The 27,565-nt window shown below is 40.1% G+C and overlaps 1 protein-coding gene across 4 annotated transcripts in view; it reads right to left on the bottom strand.

Annotated features, from left to right (window-relative positions):
• cacna1ea (calcium channel, voltage-dependent, R type, alpha 1E subunit a) overlaps nucleotides 1-27,565 on the bottom strand; it is a 56,030-nt gene that overhangs the window by 7,014 nt on the left and 21,451 nt on the right. The window contains exons 4-39 of one of the 4 annotated variants that reach the window (XM_077716230.1): nucleotides 27,240-27,346; nucleotides 27,023-27,162; nucleotides 19,648-19,751; nucleotides 19,405-19,563; nucleotides 17,666-17,856; nucleotides 17,277-17,380; nucleotides 17,014-17,129; nucleotides 16,852-16,905; nucleotides 16,050-16,091; nucleotides 14,616-14,708; nucleotides 14,324-14,530; nucleotides 13,979-14,091; nucleotides 13,794-13,906; nucleotides 13,484-13,615; nucleotides 13,351-13,420; nucleotides 13,151-13,268; nucleotides 12,680-12,747; nucleotides 12,449-12,540; nucleotides 8,710-9,543; nucleotides 8,000-8,208; nucleotides 7,804-7,915; nucleotides 7,587-7,716; nucleotides 7,426-7,485; nucleotides 6,995-7,101; nucleotides 6,583-6,679; nucleotides 5,969-6,129; nucleotides 5,452-5,589; nucleotides 4,326-4,527; nucleotides 3,999-4,163; nucleotides 3,161-3,271; nucleotides 3,006-3,086; nucleotides 2,700-2,882; nucleotides 2,288-2,379; nucleotides 1,789-1,963; nucleotides 1,584-1,711; nucleotides 691-787 (exon numbers count right to left, since the gene is read on the bottom strand). In XM_077716230.1, coding sequence (XP_077572356.1) covers nucleotides 691-787; nucleotides 1,584-1,711; nucleotides 1,789-1,963; nucleotides 2,288-2,379; nucleotides 2,700-2,882; nucleotides 3,006-3,086; nucleotides 3,161-3,271; nucleotides 3,999-4,163; nucleotides 4,326-4,527; nucleotides 5,452-5,589; nucleotides 5,969-6,129; nucleotides 6,583-6,679; nucleotides 6,995-7,101; nucleotides 7,426-7,485; nucleotides 7,587-7,716; nucleotides 7,804-7,915; nucleotides 8,000-8,208; nucleotides 8,710-9,543; nucleotides 12,449-12,540; nucleotides 12,680-12,747; nucleotides 13,151-13,268; nucleotides 13,351-13,420; nucleotides 13,484-13,615; nucleotides 13,794-13,906; nucleotides 13,979-14,091; nucleotides 14,324-14,530; nucleotides 14,616-14,708; nucleotides 16,050-16,091; nucleotides 16,852-16,905; nucleotides 17,014-17,129; nucleotides 17,277-17,380; nucleotides 17,666-17,856; nucleotides 19,405-19,563; nucleotides 19,648-19,751; nucleotides 27,023-27,162; nucleotides 27,240-27,346 — 5,105 coding nt within the window. The remainder of the gene's footprint in view (nucleotides 1-690; nucleotides 788-1,583; nucleotides 1,712-1,788; nucleotides 1,964-2,287; nucleotides 2,380-2,699; nucleotides 2,883-3,005; nucleotides 3,087-3,160; nucleotides 3,272-3,998; nucleotides 4,164-4,325; nucleotides 4,528-5,451; nucleotides 5,590-5,968; nucleotides 6,130-6,582; nucleotides 6,680-6,994; nucleotides 7,102-7,425; nucleotides 7,486-7,586; nucleotides 7,717-7,803; nucleotides 7,916-7,999; nucleotides 8,209-8,709; nucleotides 9,544-12,448; nucleotides 12,541-12,679; nucleotides 12,748-13,150; nucleotides 13,269-13,350; nucleotides 13,421-13,483; nucleotides 13,616-13,793; nucleotides 13,907-13,978; nucleotides 14,092-14,323; nucleotides 14,531-14,615; nucleotides 14,709-16,049; nucleotides 16,092-16,851; nucleotides 16,906-17,013; nucleotides 17,130-17,276; nucleotides 17,381-17,665; nucleotides 17,857-19,404; nucleotides 19,564-19,647; nucleotides 19,752-27,022; nucleotides 27,163-27,239; nucleotides 27,347-27,565) is intronic. The other 3 variants (XM_077716229.1, XM_077716231.1, XM_077716233.1) reach the window with 3 other exon arrangements.

The following is a 27,565-nucleotide window of genomic DNA, read 5'->3' as shown; positions in this document are numbered from 1 at the left end:
GAGGCTCATAGATCCTTTCTAAAATAATGATCACAGATTTCTTATTCACTAAAGAAACGTGGTTATAAAAAAGAAAATTATATTATTAACTAAAGATATATTTATTTATGTGTAAGTTAGAATCCAAATTTTCTGTGCCAAACACTGTCATGCATTAACATTACAAAAGCATCCATAGAGATGAATGATTCATGTTTGGAATGTTGAAGCAGCTTTACTGTGAATTCAAAGTTTGTGGACAAAATGAATAGAAAACAAACAGTAGAAGGCAGTGAACCTTTTTTTGTGTGTAAATATGAAAAGGCAACACGCAAGTCAAAGAATTAAAAGGGAATAGATAATTCATAGATTTTGGCGAGTAGTTAGCGTGACCAAACACTGTTTACATTGCTTAGTAATACGTTATTTGACTATCAATCCCTAACGGCTCATCTCTCCGCATTCACACGGTGTTTACACGCATGTTGATGTGAGCAAGGAGACCCGTCCCTTAGTACCCTCAAAGTGGACTGTCTTCATTCTTTGACCATCACACCAGAATAGAACACACTCCTATAAAAGTCAAGCACTGTGGTGACAGTCAGTGAAGAACAAAGAAGAAGGAAAAGGTTCGCAAAGATCCCACGCGACGGAGGCTGAGTGGGGTTTTTTGGGGGGGTAGCGGGCGGTAGTTGGGGTCTATTTGCAAACCTTGCATGCCACCCTGTGGGGGCAGTTCTTCCCAAAGCCCAGGGGAGGGGCGAGAGAGCGCACAACTTTGTACATCTCCTTATAGTGGATCCTACCACTGCAAAAAACACATGAGTCTTTAGTTTACAAGGTCATAGGCCACCTGATGGGTGATTGTTGAGGCTTTTGAGGTGATAGCCTGGGAAACATACAGTATTTTGTGGTTTTTGGGTGAGGACAGCAATAGTTTTTGACAATTTTGGTATGCAAAACTGTTATTTTGGACTGAATTAAATACAATTAAATATCAGAGTGGTTTTTGTTCATGGACCTTATGTTGGAATTTTTAGTCATGTTTTTTGTCATTAATTTTTTGTCATTGTTTCATCATTAATTCTTTGGACATTAATGTGTTGACCATATTACATCATCTGGGGGAATTTGATTGAAAAATCAATACCAATCGACCCAAAAAAAAAAAAGGAATTTATATGTGCTTGACAACTGAGATGCAGAAACATTTCAGACAAATAATAGTAATCTTTTTGACAATATGCCATGTCCACACATTCAAAATATTAATAAATGTTTTGTGATTTGATCCATTTTGATTTGATTGTGCTAAACAAATTGACATTATACGTATATCAATGCACTCAATGTCTCACCATCAGTATTTAGCCTTTGCTTCTCCATTTTATTGTTATGATTTAATGTTTGTTCTTATTCTCCAATAAAATTGAATTGAATTAAACATGGACTCTAGTGGGATTTACCTGGCTAGACCTTTTTTTTGCCACTCGGATGCGATTTAAACTCTAAAAAAAACAGTATTCATACACAATCTCCACCTGTTTTATCTTCATGGCAAAGTAAATGTACAAGTTATAAGACTTAAATGAGGAAAGACTAACCAGGCAGCGCGATCGTACTCTCCCCAGATCCGGACAAACTCGTCCAAGTGATGTGGGCCGAGGATGGATGAGTCCCGAGTCAGATATTCAAAGTTGTCCATGATCACAGCCACAAACAAATTCAGCATCTGTACAAAAAAAAGGTGGTGATTTCTCTAGCCAGATTTTATCAAAAGATAAATAAATGCGGGCTTGTTTTTCTCACCAGGAATGAACTAAAGAAGATGAAAGACACAAAGTAGAAGTAAGCAAAATCTGAGCCGCAGCTGCCCTCCTGTTTTGTGTTGAGTGCTAGTGATGGATTGGAGGGGTCCAGCTCACACTGCTGCCCCCCCAAACACGACAACATGATCTCCTGCCACGACTCCCCCGTGGCACTCCTGCAAAAAAAAAAAAAACAGTAGTTTTTCCATTTGTTTCTCCCATCACATTCAATCCAGCGTCTTTCTTCAAGCAGGATCACAACACTTAAGTTAAGTGCTCCACTGCAGCATTCATCAATTTCTGACAACAAGTGGCCCTTTGGGTACTTTTGGAAACATGCATTTGAGCATTGTAACCAAGCAACGTGATCCCAACAACTCCAAAGCGCCATGGCGGAGCGGCCAAGGCCAAACAATGCGACACTGAGTGTGAAAGCTAAACGGTAAAGATTGAAAATTCAGACAAACGTTTTTTTTTTTTTTTTAAATCTTGTTGTATACCTGAAGAGGAGCATCAGAGCACCAGAGAAGGTCTTGAAGTTGTTGTGTTGGTTAATCTCGGTGTCCTCGGTTATTTTAATGTTGCCAAAAACCTGATTGACAGATTCCAATGTTACCCAGTGGCTTAATTTCAATTCAGGCTACCAATGGTTCTTTAATTAAAAAAAAAGTGAACATTTTCAATCAATACTTGCATCATACTGCAAATCTTAATAAACAGTCCCAATATAAAGTACTAAATGTTCTTATTTCTGGGTAAATTGACTGGAGACCAAATCTTTCCAAAAAAGTAAATATTGATGAATATTTAACAGAAAACCAGTAAGGCAAAGGCTTATTTTTCAATGTATTTGAAGCCAAAATGTCTCCCAATTACAAAATAATGTGTACAAGTAAAATAAGAGTGCCTAACCTGCATTCCGATGATGGCGTAGATGAAGAAGAGCATAGCTATGAGCAGACAAACGTAAGGCAAAGCTTTAAAGGACTGAACAAAGGTCCACAATAAAATCCGAATGGTGTAGCCTTGTCTCAGCAACTTGATCAGACGAGCCGCTCGGAATAGCTTCAAGAAACTCATGTTGATGTTCACCGACTGTGGAAAAAGAAGTCAAAAGCAGATTTGTTGAGCTCATTTGTTCATTTTTTCAAGCTCAGAATTGAGCGAACAAAAAAAAAAATGTCAAAGGAATGCCCATAATCTGACTTTTAAACTCACCTGGAAGTCCACCACTATTTCGGTGATGCTCCCAAGCACGGTGATGAAGTCAAAAATATTCCACGTGTCTCGAAAGTAATTCTGCATAGACCACCCAACAACTCATTCCCACAAAGACCATTCATCATAGCACCCCGTTTTTTTCGTCTTCTCACCAAAAAGCCAAACGCCATTATCTTGAGGACGCACTCGATGGAGAAGAGAACGGTGAAGGCGGTGTTTAGATGCTTGAGGACAGAATCGTAGACCGGCGGGGCCGAATAATACTGAAAACACACACACAGGTCATAAGATTACAAATGCAGGCATTTGACGGGGGCGGCTTGATAGAAAAATCCCCCAGAGTCAGAAATAGCCCGGCCCGGCCTTTTTTCAGTTTCCACCCCTCATTTGTCGCACTATAAAAAGGAGACATCCCTCTGGGGATGGCGGCTATCGTTAATGAGGTCATGCTAAATAGCAGTCCCTGAACATTAAGGATCAATATTTAATATGGGCTGAGTCACGCCGCGTCGGCTTGTCTGAATATTTGAGAACAACCAAAAAAAAAAAAAAAAAAAACGCTCTGGACGGAAATAAAGGCCCAAAAAAACATGGGTCATTTGAAATCTGAACTTTGAAATTTCCAATATTTGACATAGTAAATCCTAAAATATGCAGTTTTTGAGAAAAGAGTGTATTGATAACCAAACAGTGAAATTAATGCTTTTAATACGTTTTTTCTTCTAATTTCCACTCGAGATATCAGTTGATTTTTCCATATATCTGGACATGCAGCCTGGTTACTGTGACTCTGGCAATTATTGCATATCAAATAAATCATGGAGTAAATTGATCTGTAAGATGAGCCAGGCTTTTATAGTTTACCATTATTACTTATACATGTATATATATTTAGCAGAAAACTGAAGGTGTGGTTTATTTGACAAATTGTGAAGCCCAAATAGCTTCTAATTCTAGAATGATTGATATATAAAATGTACAATGACTCACCTTCATCATGAGTACGATTGTATTGAGTGCTATCATGGCCAAGACGGTGTATTCGAAAGAGGGAGAGACCACAAAATGCCACAGGCGGTACTGGAAGGTGTGGCGATTCTGAGGCATGTAACGGGTCAGCGGCTTGGCGCTGATTGCAAAGTCGATGCACGCCCTCTAAAGTGAGCGCAAAGAAAACAAAGACGCCAAGGGTTGAAATTCCACTCAGTACTGAATTCCGTGCTGTCAAAATGGCCCTAACACCTTATTAGTCTCTTCAAATTTCTTCTTTTCTTACATCCTGTGATGAAGGGGGGAAAAAAAGTTGCCATCTCTCACCTCATTCTTCTCCAGGCTGCACTCTTCCATCATCTTGTCTCCCTGCTCCTGGAAGGTGATAATTATGAGGGCCACAAAGATGTTGACGAAAAAAAAGGGGAAGACGACAAAATAAATGACGTAGAAGATGGACATCTCCATCCTGTTGCCGTGCCGTGGTCCTCTGTCTTCCTCGGTCACGTCCACCGAGTGCTGCAGGACCCTGCGACAACATTTTTCACATGACTTAGGTGACAAAAGGAAGCAATATTGCGAGGCTAAAGTCATACATTAGAACAGGGGTGGGCAAACTTTTGGGCCCAGGGGCCATATTGACTTGAAAAATTTGACAGATGGGCCGGGTCAGCACAAGATACGATACATATAAAAAAGGGCATCCGTTAACAGTACATATGAAACATAAACAGAAAAAAAGGACTATAGTATTAACATACTCATCACTCATCATTCAAGTAAAAAGTATAAAGTACAAAGTCAAGTAAAAAGGAATGTATTAAGAAATATAAAAAAAGATAAAGGGGCTGTAATAATTTGGACAACGTCGGCGGGCCGGATTAAAAGGCCTAGTGGGCCGGATGTGACCCACGGGCCGTAGTTTCCTATGTCTGCATTAGATTATGCCAAAAGAAAAGTCGCAATGTTGCTAGATTAAAGTCGTCATAATACGAGAATTGAATTAATATACACTGTAATTTGACTGGATTAAAATTGTAGTAGTACTACTATAACGTGAATGTTTTGCTGCTAATATTTTTGTTTCAGTTCTTTGATTTCACAGGTTGACACTGTTGGTTAGTAAATGGAAAATTAAATGATAAAGTCTAATATCAGATGAGTGTCACTCTCAAGAGGATCATTATATTAAATTCTACACATTTTTCAAAATGCTCCAGCTCTCAAACTAATTTTCGCATCAAAGCATATTTAAATGTGCCCCTTAGTATTTGAAGAATGACATGATTTTCAATTATTCAATCAGACCATTAGACGGCTACAAATCTTGTCGTGGAAATTGACACCATCAAGTCCAAATTCTACTGACAAGGGTATGTGAATAGCAAAGAAAGTCATTGTGAAATGACTTGCATAATGACATTTTCATCAAGGTGAAATGACTGGCACTCACTGTGGCCAGCCTTCTCCAGTTGACACGGTAAAAAGTGTCAGCAGTGCCCAGATGATGTTGTCGTAATGGAAATCGTGCCTCTTCCATTCTCTCTTCTTCACCTCTTTTTTGTCCTTTGCATAGTTTATATAGTAGCCTCTGTATGAGATGACATTAAATGCAATAACTTATATCGACACAATGGAAAAGAATAATCTGAATATCAACAAATATGTCACCAAAGCACAACTTTTTTTTGTTCAAAAACATTTCTCACAATTAACAGAAATCTACAACATTTGCATCATGAAATACATTTCCCAACCTTTTGTTTCTTTTTAAAATGAAGGTGTTTTAAACTAGGCTCTTCTGTCTGTCTTTCGAAGTAATACTTTGTTGGTAGTAGAGCATCCTGATTCTTTAATATTTTTGTGTTTATATCATATTTCTGATTCTCAATAGGGTTACATTCTCAGTGTTGTCGGACAGGCATTTGCGGCGCGTCGGAATTATGCAAAAGAGCAAAGTGTGCTATTACTTGCAATCCTTTTCCGTGTCCTTGGAGCTGTCGTTGCAGTAGAAGAACTTGCCCTTGAAGAGCTGTACGGCGATGACGGCGAAGATGAACATGAAGAGCTTGTACACAATCAAGATGTTGAATACGTTTTTTAGGGATGTCACCACGCAGTCGAATACGGCCTGTTGGGAAGGGGAAAACAGTGCCAAAGGTAAAGCTTGTAATATGCATGGTGTTCTCGTCTTTGTCGTTTATTTGATGAAGTCATCCCCTGAATTCACAATTAATAAGTAGCTTTTTTTGGACAAATATTGGTATGGATTAAGAAAAGGTAAGGGTCCATTTTTTTTAAAGGGATAGTTTTTGATAAACTATATTCAACATTTCATTATTATTTTTTGTAAAAAATACTTTTTAAAAAATCTGGACTGCAATAGCAAAACAGTAAATGAATACCAAAAGTGAATAAAACGGAGATTTTGCAAGTATGGCCAATCCTGTTTAAAAATACTACTAAATCCTTCCCCAATCCATCTTAAACCTCCCACTTGATATGAATTGGGCCTCTCATGTCTTCAATGGCAGCCATTGTGTTACCAAAGGGGAGAGGGAGAAAAAAAAATAGATACACAAACCTTGAGTTTAGGAAGTCTCTTGATAGTCTTCAAGGGTCTGAGCACACGTAACACTCTCAATGATTTGATAGTTTTAATGTCTCTTCCTTTGGTATTTCTGCATAGAAAAAGTCACATTTAAAAAGAAAGTCACTTATATCAGTCATACTTGAAACATGCAAATTATTCTTTGATGACAGATCCACTTAAGAGTCTGCATTACCCCATCACATTGCTGCATGCCATCCCATAAGGTCATCATCATCATCATCCAAACAGAGGAGGAGAGAAAAAGAGAAGATCACGCAAAGAAAAGAGTTGGAATGGCATACAAGAGACAGAATAGCCTTTAACTGCATTCAAACAAAGAAGCAAAAGCACTTGAAAATGATACATTTAACACAGCACGGCTCGAATTAATGGTGCAACTGACGTGAGGGCGAAGGCCACCAGCGCTCCCACCACCACGATGAAGTCCAGAATGTTCCACAGGTCTCGGAAGTACGAGCCGTCGTGAAGGATTAGACCTTGGTCAATCATCTAAAGGATCAACAACAACACCACCATACTTCTTTGACATCATTTACAAAATTGTGTGGGAATTCAAAAGCCGGAGATTCGAACCAGGAACCCACTAACTGTTTCTGCACATTTCCTCATTAACTCAAAATGAGTCAGCGGTAGAATCCATGATTCAACTCGTAAATATTGGATGCTGCATATTTCTACATTTTGATGTGTTATGCGCTACGGTGCAGAATTCAGCATTGCTCCAAAAACACCTTCATTAAAACATATCTGCTTACGGCAGCGAGTCAGTCTGCCCGAGTTTTTCCAGAATTCAGTATCTGCGTGGTCACTTGCCTTGATAATCATTTCAAAGGTGAAGACGCCAGTAAAGACGTAATCAAAGTAGCGCAGGACCTGAATGAAAGCAGAAAGAAATGCACATATAGAACAAACTGCCATTCAAAGTTAGTTTCTCTCATTGTATTATTACACAAAGGCAGGAAAGGGGAACCCACCTTGTTCCAGTCAGACGTGGTGGCGACAGGGTCCTCTGCTGCCAGCGCGATGCTACTTGCGACAATGACCAGCAGGATGCACATTTCAAAATACCTGAGGTTGACCACGTAGCGACATGCTCGGCGCACCCTGACAACACACCACCACGCTATGCTCAAATGTAACCAGAAAAAGAAGAGAATGTTTTGAGAAATGCTGTGAAAAGAGGACACCTACGGGTTGTCTGCTTTGAAGATGAACATGCTGTCAGGTGTGGCCGTTTTGACTGCTTCTACGTCTTCGGCCTCCTCCTTCTCAGATTTGCTGGTTTCGGGGTCCCTGCTGTTGACTACCGAGGCAAAAGGAGAAGCTCACCAGTGAAGATTGTCCAAGCAGTAAACCTTGAAAGAGTTTTGGAAAATTCACGAATTACCAGTGATGGTAGATAACTCCATGGAGGCCCCCATGTCTGGCATTTCAATGATCACGCCGGAATTGAGTTGAGATCTATCCAAGTCTTCTTGGTTGCTTTCCATCACAGCAAGTGGGCACGCCTCATTAGTCTGGGGGGACTCTGTCTGCTCTTTGACATGTGGGTCATCTGGTTGTTCAGTGTCCACGTGGTCACGTTGGTTGCCCAGCCTGAATACACACCCGGAAAGAATCAGTTACTATGATTGGTCGTCCACCCCGAAAAAAAAAAATATTGGTATTAATTTGCACGTTCCTGAATGCCTACATAATACCGAATAACTTATAGCTTAATAAAAGTGCTGTTGAAAAGTAACTCCTTCAGATGTTTGTTAATTTTGGGGTGTTGGAGCCTATCCCAACGGCCAATCGCAGGGAAGGAGGAGAGGAAAGACCATTCATGCTGACACTCAGATTTAGGGGCAATTTAGAGTGTCCAAACAGGCTAACATGGAGGTTTTTTTTCAATGTGGGAGGAAACTGTAGTACCTGGAGAAAACCAATACAAGCCTTGGTAGACCATGCAAACTCCACACAGTGAGGATCTATCTGGGATCGAACCCTCCACCCCAGAACTATGACATAATTTAAATTTTGCAGCAAAGATATGTAGGATACTGCTTCTGTTTACGTTGAATACTTTTATCTTGCAGCAGAACAATATGTTCTCACCCGTTTTCCTCACGATTGGACTCCTTTGTCTTGTCATTCTCCACTTCTTTCTGTTCAACTTTGACCGGCCTCCCGCTCCTCTCCCCGTTCCGATCCCTGCTGACCGAGCGACTGGCCGAGCGCTTTTCTTTCCGAGGAGATGATCCCCGACTCCTGGCGTCGTTCTGCCGACTACGCAAGGCCTTCCTGCCCCTGACCTTGCCCGCTTCGCCATTGTCGGGTGGTCTGAACTTCTTCACGGCCCTGTGCTGGCGATCCCCAGCCAACCTGGGGCTCCTCCCCTCATCCAAAATGGGATCAGGGGTGTCCTCGGGCGTGAGACTCAAGGGATCCGATATATCTGTAACCGGCGCCGACATGGGCGGTTCGGGGATGACGCCGGACAGAACGGCCTCAAAAGCCATTTCCGCGGAGGTCTGGTTCTTGCTCTGTGATACTTGGTCAGCTCCCAAGGGGTCTGACGGGCACCTGGGACCCCCTGGCGGAGTGCTTTGCATATTCTTGCGGTGCAGGGACTCTGGGCGCCCGTGTTGGGAGCGGACCGAAGCGGTCGTTACGTCCTTCTCCTCGCCGGCCGCGCCAAACAAGGTCTCCCGGCCGGACATTTGACGATGTCTCCTCAGCTGGCTGGTGGTCTGCTCCCACACAGACATGGTGGTCCTCTTTCTCCTCTCTCTCCTGGACATGAAAGAGTCAGATGGGTTGAGTGGTGGGAGAGGGCGGCCCTCCCTGACGCTGCTGCCCAGTGCCCCATCCAGGGAGCAGGAGTAGGTGGGTCTGCTGCGATGGATGGCCCTTTTTCTGTACAAGTATGGACGCCTCCTTCGGCTTCCGCTGCGGACACACGGAGAACACGGGGACATTTGTCACTGTGAATTGTGTGTACTACAAAAGTGGAAGTCAAAGTAGCTTATATGTACAGGAAAATATTTTGTTGTCACTTTTTGTTACTGCTCCAGCTATCGACTAATTTTGCTGATATTTAAAATGGAAGCTTCAACGTCAAACAACTATGAAGTACTACAATGATGGATTAGATATTAAGGTTGAAGTACAGATGACCATTTTTTGCCCAAAATGGTGAATTTAGGGTCATCCTGGCTGTAAACTATATTCCTTTTAATTACAAAACAAACGTTATAGTATATAAAAAGAATAGTAATGAAAAACATTTCACTCAATGTGTATAGTTATATACTAAAAAAAGGCTATTAAAAACTTGACATGTATTTTAAATCTCATATAATCAAATGTTCTATTTTTTTGTTCATAACAGTGGTCTCAGAATGGTGGAATGGGGTGAATTGAGGCCCAATAATCATTTAAAAACTGATAACATATCAAGTTTTTAAAAAAGGAAATAGTAAAACATTTTCAAAAGTGTCCAGCACATTTTTTGCCCTCAGTATTTTATATTTTGTTTTGTACCATTTATATGGCCTATCATATCGGCAGATGATAATAAGTGTAAACTAAAGCAAACTAGCAACAGTAGTCTCTTTTTGGGCCTGAATTCATCCAATTATAACAAAGTGAGCTTGATACCCCTAATTTATAGTAACTGCCTGTAAAAAACATTGTGCATATATTTTAATTCTATTTGCCTCATTCCCTTGAGTAAATTGGTTTAACTAGCTTTCTGGAACGGGTTGCATTCCACCCCGAGAATCTCTGCTGAAAAATGATGAAAAGTGACATGCATAGCAGATGTTTAAATAGCAACAGCAAGCCATTTCAATTTCAAAATGAGACCAGTGATTTGTTGGATCAGTGATGATGTTTTGTTGTTGACTCGCTGTGTGTGCTTTGAACATAAAGAGTGAAATGCGGAAGGAAATCCGAGGCATGAAGTGAACAAAATAGTATCGGTGATCTGGAGCGCGATGAGAATGAGGCTGGCGTATCGAAGTCGGGGAAGGTCGAGCAGGCGAGTGAGACATTGAGAGAGGTGAACAGTAAGTGAGCGGCACGTGTTACTTACTGGATGGAGCGTGGGCTCTTGTGCCATCCGTGTTATCAATGAGGTTGGTTGAAAACAAGACATTAGTGCTTTGGTGAGGAGAGACAAAACAGGCCGAGAGACACACCGCAAAGGGAAATCAACTCCAGAGTCTTGTCAGATTAATTTGCCTTCCAGTTTTTTACAGATTGTGTAAATCAAAGTACACAATATCAGCCACGGGCAGAGATAATATACTGGAAGCGTGTCAAAAGAAGGCCCAATTTGAATGTATTTTTTAAAAATCAGTTTGACAGAGCACACTCAACTTGACATGAATTTTTCTGAGGTATGGGTTTATTCACCAATCATTCTGAAATGACCGAATTGACTGTCGTTAATGGGTTGATCCGTTTTAATTAGGAATGTTGGCATCTATCAGTGAAAATGACATGTAAAATAATACCAACTTCAATTGTATCGCCTAAAACAAACGCTGAAAACTTTGGTGTGTGTCTCTACTGCAGCCATGTGACACGTTGACAAACAAGATGGCTGTCATACCTGAAAGAAAACATTCATAAACATTGAGAGTGCTACAATCGCCCAAAAGGCAACTCTGTCATCCACATATAACATCATGTGTACATAAATACATGGATTAATCAAAACACAAACGAAATACAGATGGATTTGTGCAATTTCAGATAGAATCATTATTCTTTGGTAATCAAGACCACCTCCCAAGCATTGACACATCCTCAGATCATGCTCGGTCAAGTGCAATATCGAGGAGCAATTCAAAGTCTGATAACGTCTCAGCAAAGGTTTAGAAATTCATAATTCTCTTCCTATGATCATGCCAACCGAACTCATGCAGAGAATTTATCTTCAGCCTCATATCCAGCAAGTTTGTTCAAGGTCAACAGTCTACTGGCTACTGAAACAAAATGAAAGTTAATCGTAACGTGTAGGCATTGAAATTCTAGTCGGATGTGACGTGCATCCTTCACGCTAGCTTAACTCAATCTTAATGCCAGTTTCTTTATTATTGTCTTTCTTGCCTGGCTGTTTTTTGCGTGCAGTAAATTATAGGGAAAAAAAGGTAAAGGCCAATAAACCATCTTTGCATGCGCATACAACAGAGGGTTTTCATGCATATGGAGTAAAAGGCCGTGATCCTTTACATGCACATGCGCATACTACAGTAGTTAAATCTTGCAATCTGTAAAATTTTGGTCAGTGAGGCACAAGGTCATATAGTTGTCCAAATGACTGTCCTCAGAAGTCTAAACACCCCTGTTCATTGGACTGGAACTCATTGCCCTAACTGGCCCCCGGCCGAAAGATGAAAAACTGCAAAAAATGGCGTTTTACTGTGAAAAATATTGGAAGGCAATATAATAAGCTGGGTCCAGTATCATCTTAGATAATGAGCCAGGCATGATATACTTTCCCAGATGAAAAATGGAGCCTTTCCCCCACTTTACAGCATTTACCTTGCGGTTATCTAACATTCCTTCTTAGCAACGTTTCTGATGTTAAAAAAAATCCAGGACAAACCAAGTATACCTGTCTCTATGACAACAAGGTTTACCCGTTTGATTTAAAAAAAAAAAGAAGTTTTCTTCAAACCAATAGGGCTCAACCTTCTATTCTATCCAGCCATAACAACTTTGCATCCTGGCATTTAATATGCGTTAAAATCGAAGTCATCAAACTTGTCAGTCGTGTGGATTTGATTCTAAATAGATCAGCGCTGTGGTTAAGAAGGAAGATAAGGAGAGGAGGAAGACTTACTCCGAAGACATGAAGGAGGAGAGTGGGCCAACCTCCTTGGCTTTCTGGAGCGCATGTTTCTGGTTGAAAGCAGCCTCAGCTTCCTCCTCATCCTATAAGAGTGTAGAAAGAATCTTTAGAAATGAGAGAGCTGTCAGCGAATGATGATGTTTGAGCGCCATTAGCAATGATAAATGTCCGATCAATGGCAACCAAGGAATTGAAGTAATGATTAGCGTCATTAGGCTCGACCTTGGTGAGCTCTTGTGCATTGGCGAGGTTGTCCACAGCGATGGCCAAGAAGACATTCAGCAGAGTGTCTAATCAAAATAGAGTCAAGGGCTGGCGCAAAATAAATGGACAGACTTTATTTACAAAAGCTAAGGCGAAAAACTAAATATTGGTAATTAACTTTATCGAAAAGAATATCACCACATAGCGCTGTACTGCTCGTATATACACAAAGAAAGGAACGAGACAAACAAATAAACCACGAAGCAATCACCAAGAGAAACGATGCAACGTGAAACGCAGGGAACCAAACCAAGGCCGTAAAAAAAAAGAAAAAAAAACCAAAAGGTTAATTAGAAAAACCTAGAAATGCTATGGCAACAGCCTGTACTTGCGAATTCCCATTATGAATCTCGTCTTTTTTTGCCACTGAAAGAGCGAATGACGCAACCACAACTATCCTTGAATAAAAGCTAACTGCTAGTTGGATACAGTTCCCAAACAAGGTGAGGACGATGAAGTATATTGAAGACCACATGCCAGACTTGACTCCTTTCTGAGAGCGAATACCATCATACATCACCTCATTCCAGTCTTCGCCAGTCAGGATCTGAAAAATAACATGGAAAAAACACCCAGGAAAAAAATATTGACATGTATCCAGGAAATGTGTCCAAATAAATTGCACAGACCTGAAAGACAGTCATGATGGCTGCAGGAAATGTATCAAAGTTTGTGGGGGTGTAGTCCTCAAATATGAACCTGTGGAGGAGCAGGAAATTTACAATACTTCCCTTACTAAAACTTCAAATATATACTTGTTACCTGCCACCGAACAGTTGCATGCCCAGGAGAGCAAAGACGACGATGAAGAGGAAAAGGAGGAAGATGAGGGAAATGATGGACTTCATGGAATTCATCAGTGACACGACCAGGTTCCTCAAAGATGCCCAGTACCTTCATAAAAAATATACAACATTCTTTCATGGTCTGGCCGGACGTTTGGTCGCCTGGACGTGTGGTCGCCTCGGACGTTTGGTCGCCCGGACGTTTCGTCCGGCGACCAAACGTCCGAATACCCTTTCATGGAGGAGTAGGAATTGAACAAGTTTGAGTACGAATCAAGGGCACTAACTTGGTGATTTTAAAGATTCTCAGCAGACGAAGAGCACGCAAGACGCTGATGCCAAAGGAAGTTCCTGGCCTGAAGACCCCCCAGAGTACTTCGAAGATACTCCCAACAATGACCTATGGCCAGGAAACCAAGGATTTGTCAAAGAATACCAGAGAAGATTGAAATGTAACAAATGGGTTACTGACGCCAAAGTCAAAGCGGTTAAAAGAAGAGTGGAAGTATAGGCGAGGGCCCAAGCTGTACATCTTCAGGAACATCTCAGTCAGGAACAAAGTGAGGAACAGGAACTCTGCGTAGTCTAAGAAAGCAAGAGACACATTTGAAACAACATCGGATTTTGCAGTCACTTTAAAGTAGTGCTTTGTTTCCATCTTAATTGATATTCTAGAAGACCTAGCTTTCTTCTTTGTGGCCATAATGTAAAAAAAATGGAGGGCAAAAAAGTCAAAGATACTCAAAGACAAGTACAATACACCAACTAAAGAGAAACTAATGTGCTGTGGACTTTACTGCTACGCTTTGGAACTCACATAGAAAGTTGGACAACCAAAGCGGCTGGTTGTGGTGAACAATGGCCACGCACAGCGTGTTGAGAGCAACCAGGGCCAGCACCGTCCAGTAGAAGGTTTGCGTCTTCACCACGCGGTGAATAGAGATGCGGAGGAGCCGTTCCTTGCGGCGGAAATATGAGGCGGGGCCTCGCCTGACACTTCTCTCTCTGGGCCCCCCGAGGAAGCCTTGAGGGAGGCCACAAGGAGAAAGATGCCAATGGTGTCCCGCTGCTTGGTTCCTGACGACAAATGCGGGAAGACATCCACTCACCTAAAGAGGAAATGTTGCCATACTGTTCCTCCGTCGGACCACGGTGTGGTGAGTCCATGCCACGCTTCTTGATTGTTGTAGCTCGCTTTAACACTGGGCATTGAGCAGAAAAAAAACAAGTGATTAGTGAAACACTTTAGAACTGTGATTTTTGTTTATTTGGGCTATAACTAATGCGGTATTTAGATGAATTATTTACTCATCAGATTACAATGAATTAATGACAGCATTCAAATCTTCTCTTCTTCATGTAATTATTTTACTAGCCATACAATGTCATTTTGATATTAGTCATTCGGGAAGCTTTTGTGGATATGAGATGAGAGTGCAATTTATTAAATTAATTGACTGCTGAATGACTTTTGGTATTTGTTTGTTTCATTTTCTTTTGTGCAAAATGAAACCAACTTCACACTAAGTTGACAGGAACCACAGTAGCGCTTAGGTGTCATTTTGTTATCATCAAAAAAAACATCAACAAATCCACTTTTTACTTGATTTCATTTTTCAAAAAGTTATTTCAATGTTTTTTGGTTCATTTTCTGGGTCCGACAAACTAAAAATACCTTCACCAGCAAAAACTTTTACCTACTAAAGATGGAATCAACAACAATTTGTTTAAAAAAAAACATGCATGTGGAGGATTTTGAAATCCAAACAATAAGAGCCCACGTGTTATATTTCAAGCAAGAACACCATTTAATAATGGTTCTGATTGCAAGCCATGCTCCGAGGCATCTTGTCAGGCCATGCAAATCAATGTATTATTATTTCTTTCCATTTACAAATGACAACTGAAAAGTTGAACTTAAAAAAGTGACACAATAGTTGTTCATAATTCCAGGAGAAAGAAAAATAAAATTGCCTTTTTTTCAGGAAGAGTCAGACCATTTTTAGAAGATAAAAAATGAAATATGAAGCCACTTTTTGTGTTTTCAATTGCCCGTTGAAAATGAATCAAATGAGGATACGAACATTCATGCGGTGGTTTGAAACATATCCTCATTTACTTTCAAAGAGCGTCGACGTGTGCACCCACCGGAGTGAGAATGACGGCTGTAATTTGACCTTTCAGCACTGGGTTTGTTTATCATTATTCCTATTTCATCCTGTCCTGATGCGCCCTCCTCATCTATTTCTGATTATGCTGCTCAATATTTGCTCTGTTAGCCAAAGGTGTGAAACCAGCTCGGCGAGTACAAGCTCTCGCCTTGCGCTTTTTTTTTTTCTTCTTCCCCCCCAGACTGGTCGTCAAGGTAACAGCTGAGCACCACCTTTCTCTTCAATCAACGCTATCAGAGCGACTACTTGATTCCCATCAAACAGCTGATGCCACTATGGGACACGGCAAAAGTTCAGACGTGTGTCTGTGTGTGTGTGTGTCAAATGGCAACGTTGAATAGGCGGCGAGCAGATGAGAGGGAGGGTTCTCACCATAGGCGCCGCCTGCGCTCCACTCCGGGAGCCTCTTGAGAGCTGCCAATCAATCAACATTTAATAAAAGTCTTGCTGCTTCAATGAGGAGGGAAAGGTCACAGTCACGAGAGGAGGCGCTGGGCTTCCCATTGGCTAACGCGGCGCGGTGAAGGCAAACTTGGCAACTTGAGTGGCCTCGAATCCCCGCAAACAATCAACACTGAGATGCCATGTGCATTTTAGCTTTTTTCCCAATAGGGTGGACTAAGGGGGATGGTTTACTGCCAGCTCTCCCAGTTTAAATGGATTAGAACTGCTTTAAATGGCAGCCGATGAGTTGATCTACAAAATGGGAATATACCTTCACTTCCGAAACTTTCATGAAAAAATTAGCATCAGATTAAAGATACTTAAAGTTGCCTATTTTTCAGTGGCTTCCCCTATACTACGCAAATTAGGCGCTAAATGCAAAAATTCATGTCTAAAGCCGCAGCGGATTATTATTCAGCTGTTGAATTCGCTTTTTTAGTCTGGTTTGGAAATTTAAATAATAAAAAAATATATCAATAAATTAGCATTGTTATCTATTGACAAGCACTTGTTGGGCACGCAAAATCTTCACCTAAAAGTAAAACTTGCGTCAGCTGATAAAGGAAAATGCTGCAGTTTCCTCTTTTGCATGTGAAAAAAATGCAATATGTACACAAATAATTTGACACCTTCGGATTAAAAAGATCTGCTTGAATTATTTCGCCGAGTAAACATGGAGCAATCACAAAGAAAGGAAATGTAAAAAAAAAAAAAAAAATTGCTGACTTACCATCAAGCGCGGAAGGTCCGGGATTTTTATTTTCCTCAGCGAGCATGACCTCCTCTGTAAAAACAAGAACCACACATTTGGTACCTTTTTATGTGCTTGATTCAAACTGCTACGTCTCTTCTATGGTTTAAAAAAATAGTTCTTTTATTGATGTGATGTCACCTGCTCTGTCGATCCAGGCTCGGTAGCCGTTGAGCTCTCGCTCAATTTGCTGATGGCGTCTTAGTTTCATGAAGGCCCTGCGGTTCTCCACTCTTTCCCTCTCTTTGGCAAACTCGCTGCAGGAGCAAAGCACCAAATGATTTATTGCAATTCTTTTAGTCACTTTTTTGTTTTTTAAATAAATATTGACATTTGTTCTTTTATTTCCACTGTTGCTAATTGTCATTTTTCTACTTGCAGTATTTTACTAAGAGTGCACTTACCCCGAGAGGACTCCAAGCACCAGATTTAGGACAAAGAAGGAGCCAATGATTATAAGCGGGATGAAATACAGCCAATTAAAATTAGGACCCAAAGCATCATCGGCCTAGGATGAAAACACAAATAATAGGGGTTTGCAATTATTCATAATCATGTCATCACATTCAGTAAAAGAAGGCTATTAGTATAGCAAAAGATATGAGAAAATATACTTCAAAAAGCAAAAAAAAGCTTCAAAATGAAAGTCTTCGTGAGGCCCACATATTAAAAAAAATACAGTGATTGATTAGATGGCTTAAAGTTTCCAGCACTACTTTTACGATAATTATTTAGAAATTTACGTGTAGTGTAATATGGAAATCATAAGCAAGAATGAGCATCCCTGTCTTACATTGTAGAGCACAGTGGTCCACCCCTCCATGGTGATGCACTGAAAGACGGTGAGAACAGCAAACAAAATGTTGTCAAACTGCGTGATTCCGTCATTGGGGCCAATCCAGGTTTTGGTGCAGTTGTATTTGGCAGGACACTGGCGCACACCGCAAGGAAACTCAAATTCAGAGGGGTCCAAAGTCTCGTTTCCTGGTTGCACACAAAAAGACGGGTAATTTTGTGACTTGTCATTTACATTTTTCAACATGGAGCTTTGGCTCTGGTCGCCATGTTAGTTTTTAAGGCTGAGCACACACTGTCAACCATCCCAGTCCAAATGGACTGGACACTAAAAGTGTTGATGGTTTTAATGGTGTTTCTAAACTGCTCCAGTTGGACGATAACACTTAACACAGTAATGAGTTGGCGTTAGCACAACAAGGGTAATTGTAGTCTATATCCCTTAAAATATCACTGAAAGCAATAATCGATAAACATTATATTCAAACTGCTCCAGTTGGACAAAACATTATGCTCGCTTTCCAAATAAAAAAAAGGACAAACTGTCCTATTACCAGTAGAAACAAATGATTGGTGTTATCCTAACAAAGATAATTTAGGTTATATCATTGTAAATGGTATTTAATCAATAGGATTGAGTCTAAACTACTTCAGTTGGACCTCCTATTACATTTTCCATCTACCAAAACAAAACTAACTTTGGTTCGCATCTTATTTTTTAATGTTTATACATGGTAGTGACTGGCAATTAGATGAAAAAGATTGAATTCCATTTCTTCATACGTCCAGCACATACATTTGTTTACAACTTGAATAATATTTCAAATTAATTGAGTTTTCTGACTTTTGAGTTCATCTTAGGCCATGAGTGCTAACTCTTTTGCATCGGTAAAATGAAAAGCAATGTTGAAAGCACAATATCACAGCTTATTGTTCGTTTTAATTGCAAAGGATGTCTTCGCTGGTCATTAGGTAGATTGTGATGCCGAGTATGTACAAGAATGCATTAGTCTGCAGGTTTTTTGTGTCTTTAAACAATGCTGTTTACATCTAGAAATTCTAAAATGACTTTTTCATCTATTTGCCTCGTTGCATTATTCATGAAATTCCCAGCTACAAATTACTCTCTCTTTTGTTTCATTCATTTGATCAGGGCGAGAGATGACTCCTCGCTCTCTCTTTTTTTCAGAGGAGCTCGAATTAGTGCTTGGCAGATGAAGAAACTTAAATAACATTCATATCCGGACGCCTCTGCGAGCTTTCCTCACAAAATTGTGCAATATGATTTATGGCATCATTTGTTCACATCTGAAAATGAGACGCAAGTTTGTATTGCTATGTCGTAATCACAAATGTATTACAGAATTATCTGTTGTGTTCAGTTTATATGCATGTACAGGTCATTAGGTGGTTATATGAATTTATTTTTGGCCGACATGTCGCTCCTGGCATAAGCAGCAGAAGCCACTATGATTGGACCAACAATACTAAAACAGAGAACAACAGTATTTGTTAACAATTCATGTTTGTATCATTGTTCCTACACTAAAAACTTTTCATTTATATTTGGCAAGATCCCATCTGTAATTTCTGTGTAGTCTAAAACTGTGAATTTTTTTTTAAAAAACAGGCCAGGCTATTGATAAAAAAAGCGTGACTTGCCATACGGAGTATACAATGATTTTGTGTTGATGGAGACGGTGTGAGAGAAGTTGTTAATAAATATGAGTTTGATACCGAGTATTCCAGGCTCCGGCGTGCAGCTGTGGTGCAGTTTGCCACTGTAAAACTCCAAGCCAATGATTGCGAACATGACGATTGCAAAAAAGAGCAGCAGGCCGATCTGGAGCAATGGAACCATGGCCTTCATGATGGACTTCAGGACTATCTGCAGGCCTGAGAAGAGAGCACAACTCAGTCCAACGACAGGCACATTTCATCTTTAGCAAAATTCAACCTTTATCACAAAACCACACTCACTGGGGATGCCAGAAACCAATTTGAGTGGTCGCAGCACTCGCACGGCCCTCAGCGTCCGAAGGTCCACTGACTTGTTCATATGAGCGCCGGCTGCCGCTAGAATCCTAATCGACAAAAACAAAAAACAGGGTTCTGTGTCAAAAGGGGGGCTGCAAATCCTCTATATTGAGCGGGAAGTTGTGCGGGAAAACAACTAGGATGTTTTTGGGCTTGTTTCCTTCCCTGTGTGTAGGTGGACACGCTGTGACAAGAGCTAGTTTTGAGCAGAACAAAGAAGCGGCAAGGCAGGGACACTCACAGCCTGAGCCGCAATGATGTGGACACACTCAAGGAGACACACATACATACAAACAAACAGTGAGCCTTTTCTAGTGACACAAAGAAAAAAAATTTGGAAGCTGACTTTTTTTTGGAACCTACACAATAAATCGAAACAGAGTGACATTTACACTTCACTTTCGGTGTATCATTAACCTTCTACAATAATTTTCACTATTGGCCAGCAATGCTTTTGGTACATCCAACACATTCTGCCCCTAGCCGGACGTTTGGTCGCCCGGACGTTTGGTACCCATTCTGCCCGTTAATACCTCTACAACTGCAAATGACTTCTTTTTTTTTTTTGTTGTTGACGGTCATGAGTCACCTGTAAGCATGCATTCAAATTCCAAACAGAAGTGGAGTGCCAAGATGTGAACTCTAACATCCAAGCTCAATGCTCTAATGCTCAAGTCAGATGGGGCGTGACGGACTGGAATAGCTCATTGTCATTCTCCTCATCACTATAAATATAGAAATAGATATCACCCATGAGCTTCACCCCCCTAACTATCCCCCCTGTGGATTTGCTCCCTCAATCTCATTTATTCTAAGTTTTATCACCCCCTCTTCCTCTTCTTTTCTTCTCACTTTCCTAAGCTGGAGTTTGTTGTCATGTCATCCGGCGCTTGCCGCACATCGCTCTTCTCTCATGGCTTTCTTCACATCATTAGTCCGCCGTGTCTGCTCTATAGTTGTTATGGCGACATGCGGAGAGGAGCTCTAAAAATGTCAGCCTCGTTTAGGTCGCTTCTCATACTCCGATATCCAAGCTAATAAATTATCTGTTTTTTCTTGTTTTGTTGTTTTAAACTATGCAAAAACAGACTTCTTGCACGACTGTGTGTTGGCTAGTGTTGGATATTTATTGGCAGGGAAAAAAAAGCAAACTTGCATTCATTATGACAGCTCTGCTGTCTGGTGCTAGAAGTCTGGCAGCAGACAGTGTGGCATGTAAATAAGCCAGGGGAGTAAAAACACATGCTTGGATTGGCACAAATGAACAATTGGCTCATATTGTGTGCCCTCCCTCCTTTTCTCACTCACAGGCTGTTTGCTTATTTGTGCTCTTCGTGTCTGGCTAAATAAAAGTAAGATCTGACAATGTTTTGTCCACAATGAGATCATTACAATCAAATGAGATTGTTGTTTTGTCGTTATCGTTGAAGGACAACCTAGAATCTAGCTATATTTTTCCTTCCAGGATGCTTTATCAAACACACAGACTATATTTACAGCCAGATCAATATTTGTAAGACATTTATTTTTTGGGGCTCTAGAGGCTAAGTGTGTGTTGACCTTATAGTTAGAATGTTCAATACAAAGCAACTTCCGCACATAAACTGAAGTCTACGAGAATTGACTAAAAGATTCCAACAATCTTTTTTTTTTTAAACTGGGGTTTTGATATAATAAAAACTAAAATAATCCTTTATTTTTCAAAGGATAAATCAACTGTTAAATTACAAGAGCGTGGTGCTTTGCTTCCGCATGGGCTGGACAGCAAGTCATCATATGATTTTGGAAATCACACATTATGATCAGTTTACACAAAACAGCCATTTTGTTTTAATTGTTTCTCGGCACCGCAACCCAATCTTTTTAAATCTTTGTGGTGAGCTCGTTATTTTTCTTTCTCTTGTCAAATTGTACGCGTTGAGTCTAATGCACACTTAATGAAAGCAATGAAGTGCGGACATTAATGGCGGCTGAGCACTCACTGTATTATGATGACCTTTGAGATATTAAATGTCATTCCGTCATTAGGAGTCTCTCACAGGCATTTGTGTGAGAAGTTGTTGTAATCAAGTGGGGGTCATGTGTTTCAGGAGGTCCACGAGGCGTCTGCTAATCAGTTCATTCTCATGTCGAAGTGGATGGTGTGGGTCAAACCCAAATTAATTTCTTCTCTGCTCATGTTTCTAAAGGCTATTATTATATATATTTTTAAAAAATCTAACGTGCTCCATTAAAGTAGTGACTAACAATAAACTTTTTTCACATTGTTTCACCCTATATTGTACATTTCAGGACAAATAACATGTTTGGTGACATGCCAATTTTGTTTTGATGTGCTTTGAGATTTAATCACTTGTTTGTAGCAGTTATAAAGATACACACACACACACACACACACATATAGTGGTGCGCTCGTCACACCTGTCAGCGGTGACATGTAAGGAGCCGTGACACCTCCACGTGGTGTGAAAAATGTGCTGGGACAACGGCAGGCCATGACAGCGAGAACGTTGTGACTTGAATTGCATGTCACTGTCAAGCGGCCACCCAGAATGTCTAGAGTATATTTCAGATAGAGGAACACGGCTGGATGAAATTAAGATTGAAAAAAATTGATGAACTTGTCTTTCAAACATGTTTCTGAAATAATAATCTATTAAAAATAACTAAGGCCACTTAGTAATTGACTCTCGTTATGTGTTTATTGCAGGTATGTATTTTCATCAAGAAACAGAAAAATGAATGAAAAAAGTGGCCAAGTCCTCAAAAATAACAACATGAAATAGTATATGATCTATGAAAGAATCAGCCAGTTTTATGACTTCTGAAAAATGTTCACTTATGGCATCAATGACCCTATTGGCCTACAGTGCAAGTACGGAGGTGGTGTGTGTCTCGACGGAATGAGAAACTCTCAAGAAACTCCTACACTAGCACCCTGAAACCCACGCATGCACGTTACTTTATTTTTGTAAAGGTGATGCAAAACAAATCACCACGAGGGTAGATACGGCATGTTTACTGTGGTTATTCAACACATTTTAGGTCTTTCATAAAAAAGGCAGTGTTGTTAATCATGCAATGAGCGCCGTAATGCCCCATGTGAAATATACTTATGTCAGCTTCTCTACCTGTTAGTTGATTCACCGAGGACATACTGGTATGACTCATGATAGTCTGAGCATCTTGTGAGAGGATTAGACGTAATATTACAGTGTCCCTTGGCGGTAATTATTTCACCCGAGTCTACTGAGGCTATTTCTCAGGTGAGTAAGAAAACTGACATCCTCCCCAGGACACCGAAAAAGAGCTTAAAGGGTATTAGGAATAGTAGAAAAATTGAGGGTGTCAACAGTAGACAATTGAATTAACAAGAGGGTGAACGAAAATTAACAAGCAAGCCATTAGAAAGTTCATTTTTGTCCAAATGGATGGACGTCCACTACCATCAATGGCGGCCATAATGAGTTAACAAAGAATTGACTCAAAATGCTACACCAATATAGGGTGTGTTCCATTTGAGAAGCACACAGTTTGGCCGGAAATACTTGACCGCAGGTTCGACAGAGTTGTGAGTGCACAGCACTAACTGTGCATAATATAGTCTAGGGAAGCCAATGACAGCCTGACCTAGGGCGGGGTCCACTGTCACCATAGCAACGACTGTCTGGGACATATGCATCCCTGCTGCAGGCCGCCGGTGTCATCAATTGGGCCGATGACAGAGGGGGAAATACGATTGGAGGAGACCGATCTCCTGTTCTGTCTCTGCGTGTGCTTTATTCGGGGCTCCAGGTGTACGAGTGCCAAGCTAACAGAAGGTGTTGCTGGCTCCATGTCATGTAGTAGTGCTCCCTTTGGCACTCTTGTTATCATTTTGAAGTCCCCTCTCACAGTAAATAGATAACATCTTGTGAAAGTATAATCCAAATCAAATGATCAAGACTCACGCTATTTGAATTACTCACCCAGATCCACAACTATTCACATTACTGACACAGATCCATAATTATTCAAATTGTACAGTCCAAATAATTTCTGTAATAGGGCCACCTCAGCCAATTACTCCCCTTATTAATGGTTGCAATTCCCCCTATTAAGCCATAAAAAATTGCAACGCGGCACATATTTACTCACATAGATGCACTTAGAAGTCTAAAATGTTCTCCAAATGAGACGACCAGTAGGCACTAAATCCAGGTTTCTGGAGATGTCCCTGTATGACGCTGACAGCTTGACTGCCTGGGTACATTGCTTGCTGACACGCTATATTTATATAGTGAAAAGGCGGATGCTTAAAGCATGGCTATTAGCAGTCGACAATGACGTTTTTGTTTGCTGCCAGTGACCGAGACAATTCGGATTAGAGCCAAAATGGGTGAAACGAGATTGGTTTTAAAAAAAAAAAACATACTTCATAAAAATCGTGTACGAAGTTGTTATACGTCGTACACAAGTTGAAATGATCAAAAAAAGGTATAAAATACAATAAAAACTATAAGTTGACAGGGGAGACATTGAGGTTTTACGCTTGACTTGAACGTGAGGGTTACTTAAACAAGTGCTGGGTGTCTCCTATTGCCAGATGTTGTTGTGCTAATGGTAAGGGGGATTGTCACCAAGCAAAGGTGGCAATTAGCATGGAAGACAGAACGCGGACACATTTTCCTCCTCTTTAGCTCCTTATTTGCATGCACTGTTTCCTTTTCCCCCCATTGTCGTTAATTTTTTCCCATCGGCTGCCTACCCTTCACTCACCATATCCAAAATAGAAAGAACTCCATATATATAGCACAAATGCATCTTAGTGAGGGATCGCAGCCTGCAGTGTTGATACATTAAGCAAAGACTTCTGTCAACACAAACATTGGCGTGTGAGTCAGGGGTTTCCGCTGAGGCCAGCTTTTTATTTCACACTCAGGCAGGAAAATAAAAATCTACGGCAGTGTTTAATCAGGCAGTGATTCTGCCGGCATGAGTCATGTACAAATGCTTCAATGAAACAACACATTCAAATGTGTAACGCTATTTACCGGTATTTAAATACAGAATAGGTGTGTGGTTTTCTCATAATGAATCAGGTTATCTATTTTGTTCCATTTACTTGAACATAATTATTTTACACCGTAGGGTGTTGCCTTGTTATACCCGAGTTTTTAGATTTAAAGATATTTACTGGCTACTCGAGTGTAATACACTGTCAGCATAGTATAGATTAATCAAGAAGTCCAATAAATATCCAAAATTATGAGAAAAGGAAATGATGATGAAGGAAATGGTGTCTCAATTGACTGTGAATGCCATTCAGTACTCAGTATTACGTACACCACAAGTGTTTGTGAGATTATGAAACTGAGATGCATATTTTACACTCAAAAAATTCCAAGAATCAGAATACTTGTGACATTGAAATAATATTCAAAACAATTTTTTCAGCAATAATTTTTTTTCTTCTTTTGTGTGGCCTTTTCGACCTTGTACAAAATCCAAATGCCACACAGCGAGTTCTCATCCAATTCATTCCACAAATATTGAAAGCAGGCATTCTAGTATGATATAATATATTCATTTCATGGAATCCTCCAAATAAGATATATTTCCACTCAATTTAACTCCATTCAAAATCCCTTAAATTTGCCACAGGATGAGACTCACTCAGAAAAACGATAATTAATCAAATGTCACATGTGCACTTATTATATAGACTCTATCTGCAGTTAATTACTATCTCACTGTCTGCTCACTAAATATCACTAGCGTACCCCAAATGCATAACTCAGTGTTTAATGAGGCTACGCACTTCAGGTATGAATAAGTATGGTCGATCTGAATGCTCGATAATTACAGTTATTTTCTCACATAATTCTTCACTTAATTGGTACCCTATCATATGGCTAAAAAGGGGAAAATAGACATTTTCCATTTGAATGCTTCCCCTAGATTTTTCGGGACTTTCAGGGGACATTTCCTATGCATTATGTGTCACATTTTGGGTCAAAATTATCTTTTTTTGTGGGTCCAAGATAGAAATGAATAGGTATGGGGAACAAAAGTGTGTCTTGTGTGTTGCATGTGACATTAAATTGAGCAAATTGGGCAAAAAACTGAATACAATTTCGGTTTGCCGTGATTTTAGGATTTTTCTTAATATGATAGTATATATGTAAATGTATAATATTTTTTGTTGTTGTCTAAAAGCACTTGGTTACTCATTATTAGTACTGTAAAATGATGCATTATCTGCCAGCTGCTCGCTGTTATGCGTCAACAAGTGTTTTCAAGGCCATGTTTACATTGGAGCTCCTCCCCATTGAAAAATAGAATTGACATGCATTGTCGTCAATAGAAGTTTAACATCCATGATTTATATCCTAGAGTGGAATAAAATGATTCTTTCATAAGGGCCACTAATCCGCATGCATACATCTTAAGTCTAAATACAACACAGCTTCTCTGGTCTTATTCTATTCCACTGTGTGTCTCTGTAAGCCATTCCTATTTGAATAATCCATTAACAACTGCTTGTCTAGCTATCTTTTAATGAAGCTTCTAATTCCGTAACAACGGTAACTTCTCCTCAAGCGATGTCAATTGATCGACAGGCGAGTCTCACCCCCCAGCCCCTATGTTTGCTTCCTTCCCTACAACGAAGGAAGAATCTTTGAGCCTGAGCCTCAAATGGACTTATTATTAATGGATGATGGCAGAATCATTGAATTCTCTAAGAAAGCCGTCAGATTTCCGTCGAAATTAATGTTGAAATGTTTCTTATTTCATTTCCATACGCAAACGTGTGTGTGAGTCACGCGCTTTTTATCATATTTTATAACCCGCCTCTCAACTGCCTCACTTAAAGTGTGTACCGTATTTTCCGGATTATAAGTCTCACTTTTTTTCCATAGTTTGGTTGGTCCTGCGACTTGTGTATGTTTTTTTCCGACTAAAATTATCTGAAAAACTATTATGTTAACAGATGGCTATTTATTTTGTTGTTCTCCATTTTACTATTGTTAATTTAACGCATGTTTTTTCACGGTCTGTGATAAAATATAATTTAGAAAAATCCCCTTACCAAAAATATGACTTGTATTCCGACTAATATAATTTTTTTTTCCTATTTATTGTGTGTTTTTTTGGTCTGGTGCGAGTCATAGTATGAAAAAATACCTTAGATGTTTAGAAAAAGATCAGTACTTTACAGCTCTTTGCAACTCTGTAAAAACCTTCTACATTCACCTCAGCACTCCATAACACCAAGCTCCATTTAAAACATTGTTAAGCTGTACATTGTACAATCTAACATGTCACAGTGACTCACCCACTCAGGACCACAATAAAATCCATGACGTTCCACCCATTCCTGAGGTAAGAGCCTTTATGAAATACAAAGCCCAAGGCGATGATTTTGATTCCCGCCTCCAAACAGAACATCCCGATAAAGTAGGGCTCGGTCTTTTCCTGTTGGCACAAAGAAACCGAGAGGGTTTTTTTTTAAATCAAGGGTTCAGCCAGACAATGTATGTGTTACATCTTACCAATCTCTTTGACATTGGCGTTTTGTCCTCTTCAGGTAAGTGTTGCTCCAGAGCTAGGACAATACAGTTGGCGATGATGGTAGCCAAGATCATGTACTCGAACGGAGTGACAAAGAAGTTAAGGTTTCATTTAGCTCAAGGTGTTCACATCCATTTGTTTGGGACGTTCAAACTGTTTCAAGCTTTAACAGTGCTCACTAATGTGGACAGCTATACCAAAAGTTGAATGATGGTTAGTTCATTCGCCTTTCTCAGTGAAAACGGACTGGACATCTAGTGCTGTCAATAACAGCCAATGAATGCCCTAGAAGTGTGGAAAAAAAGTA

The sequence above is a fragment of the Stigmatopora nigra genome, chromosome 5 (genome assembly GCF_051989575.1).
Source record: "Stigmatopora nigra isolate UIUO_SnigA chromosome 5, RoL_Snig_1.1, whole genome shotgun sequence".
Lineage (NCBI taxonomy): Eukaryota > Metazoa > Chordata > Actinopteri > Syngnathiformes > Syngnathidae > Stigmatopora > Stigmatopora nigra.
Note: the sequence above shows the minus strand (reverse complement) of the source record. Positions and strands in the feature narration are given on the sequence as shown.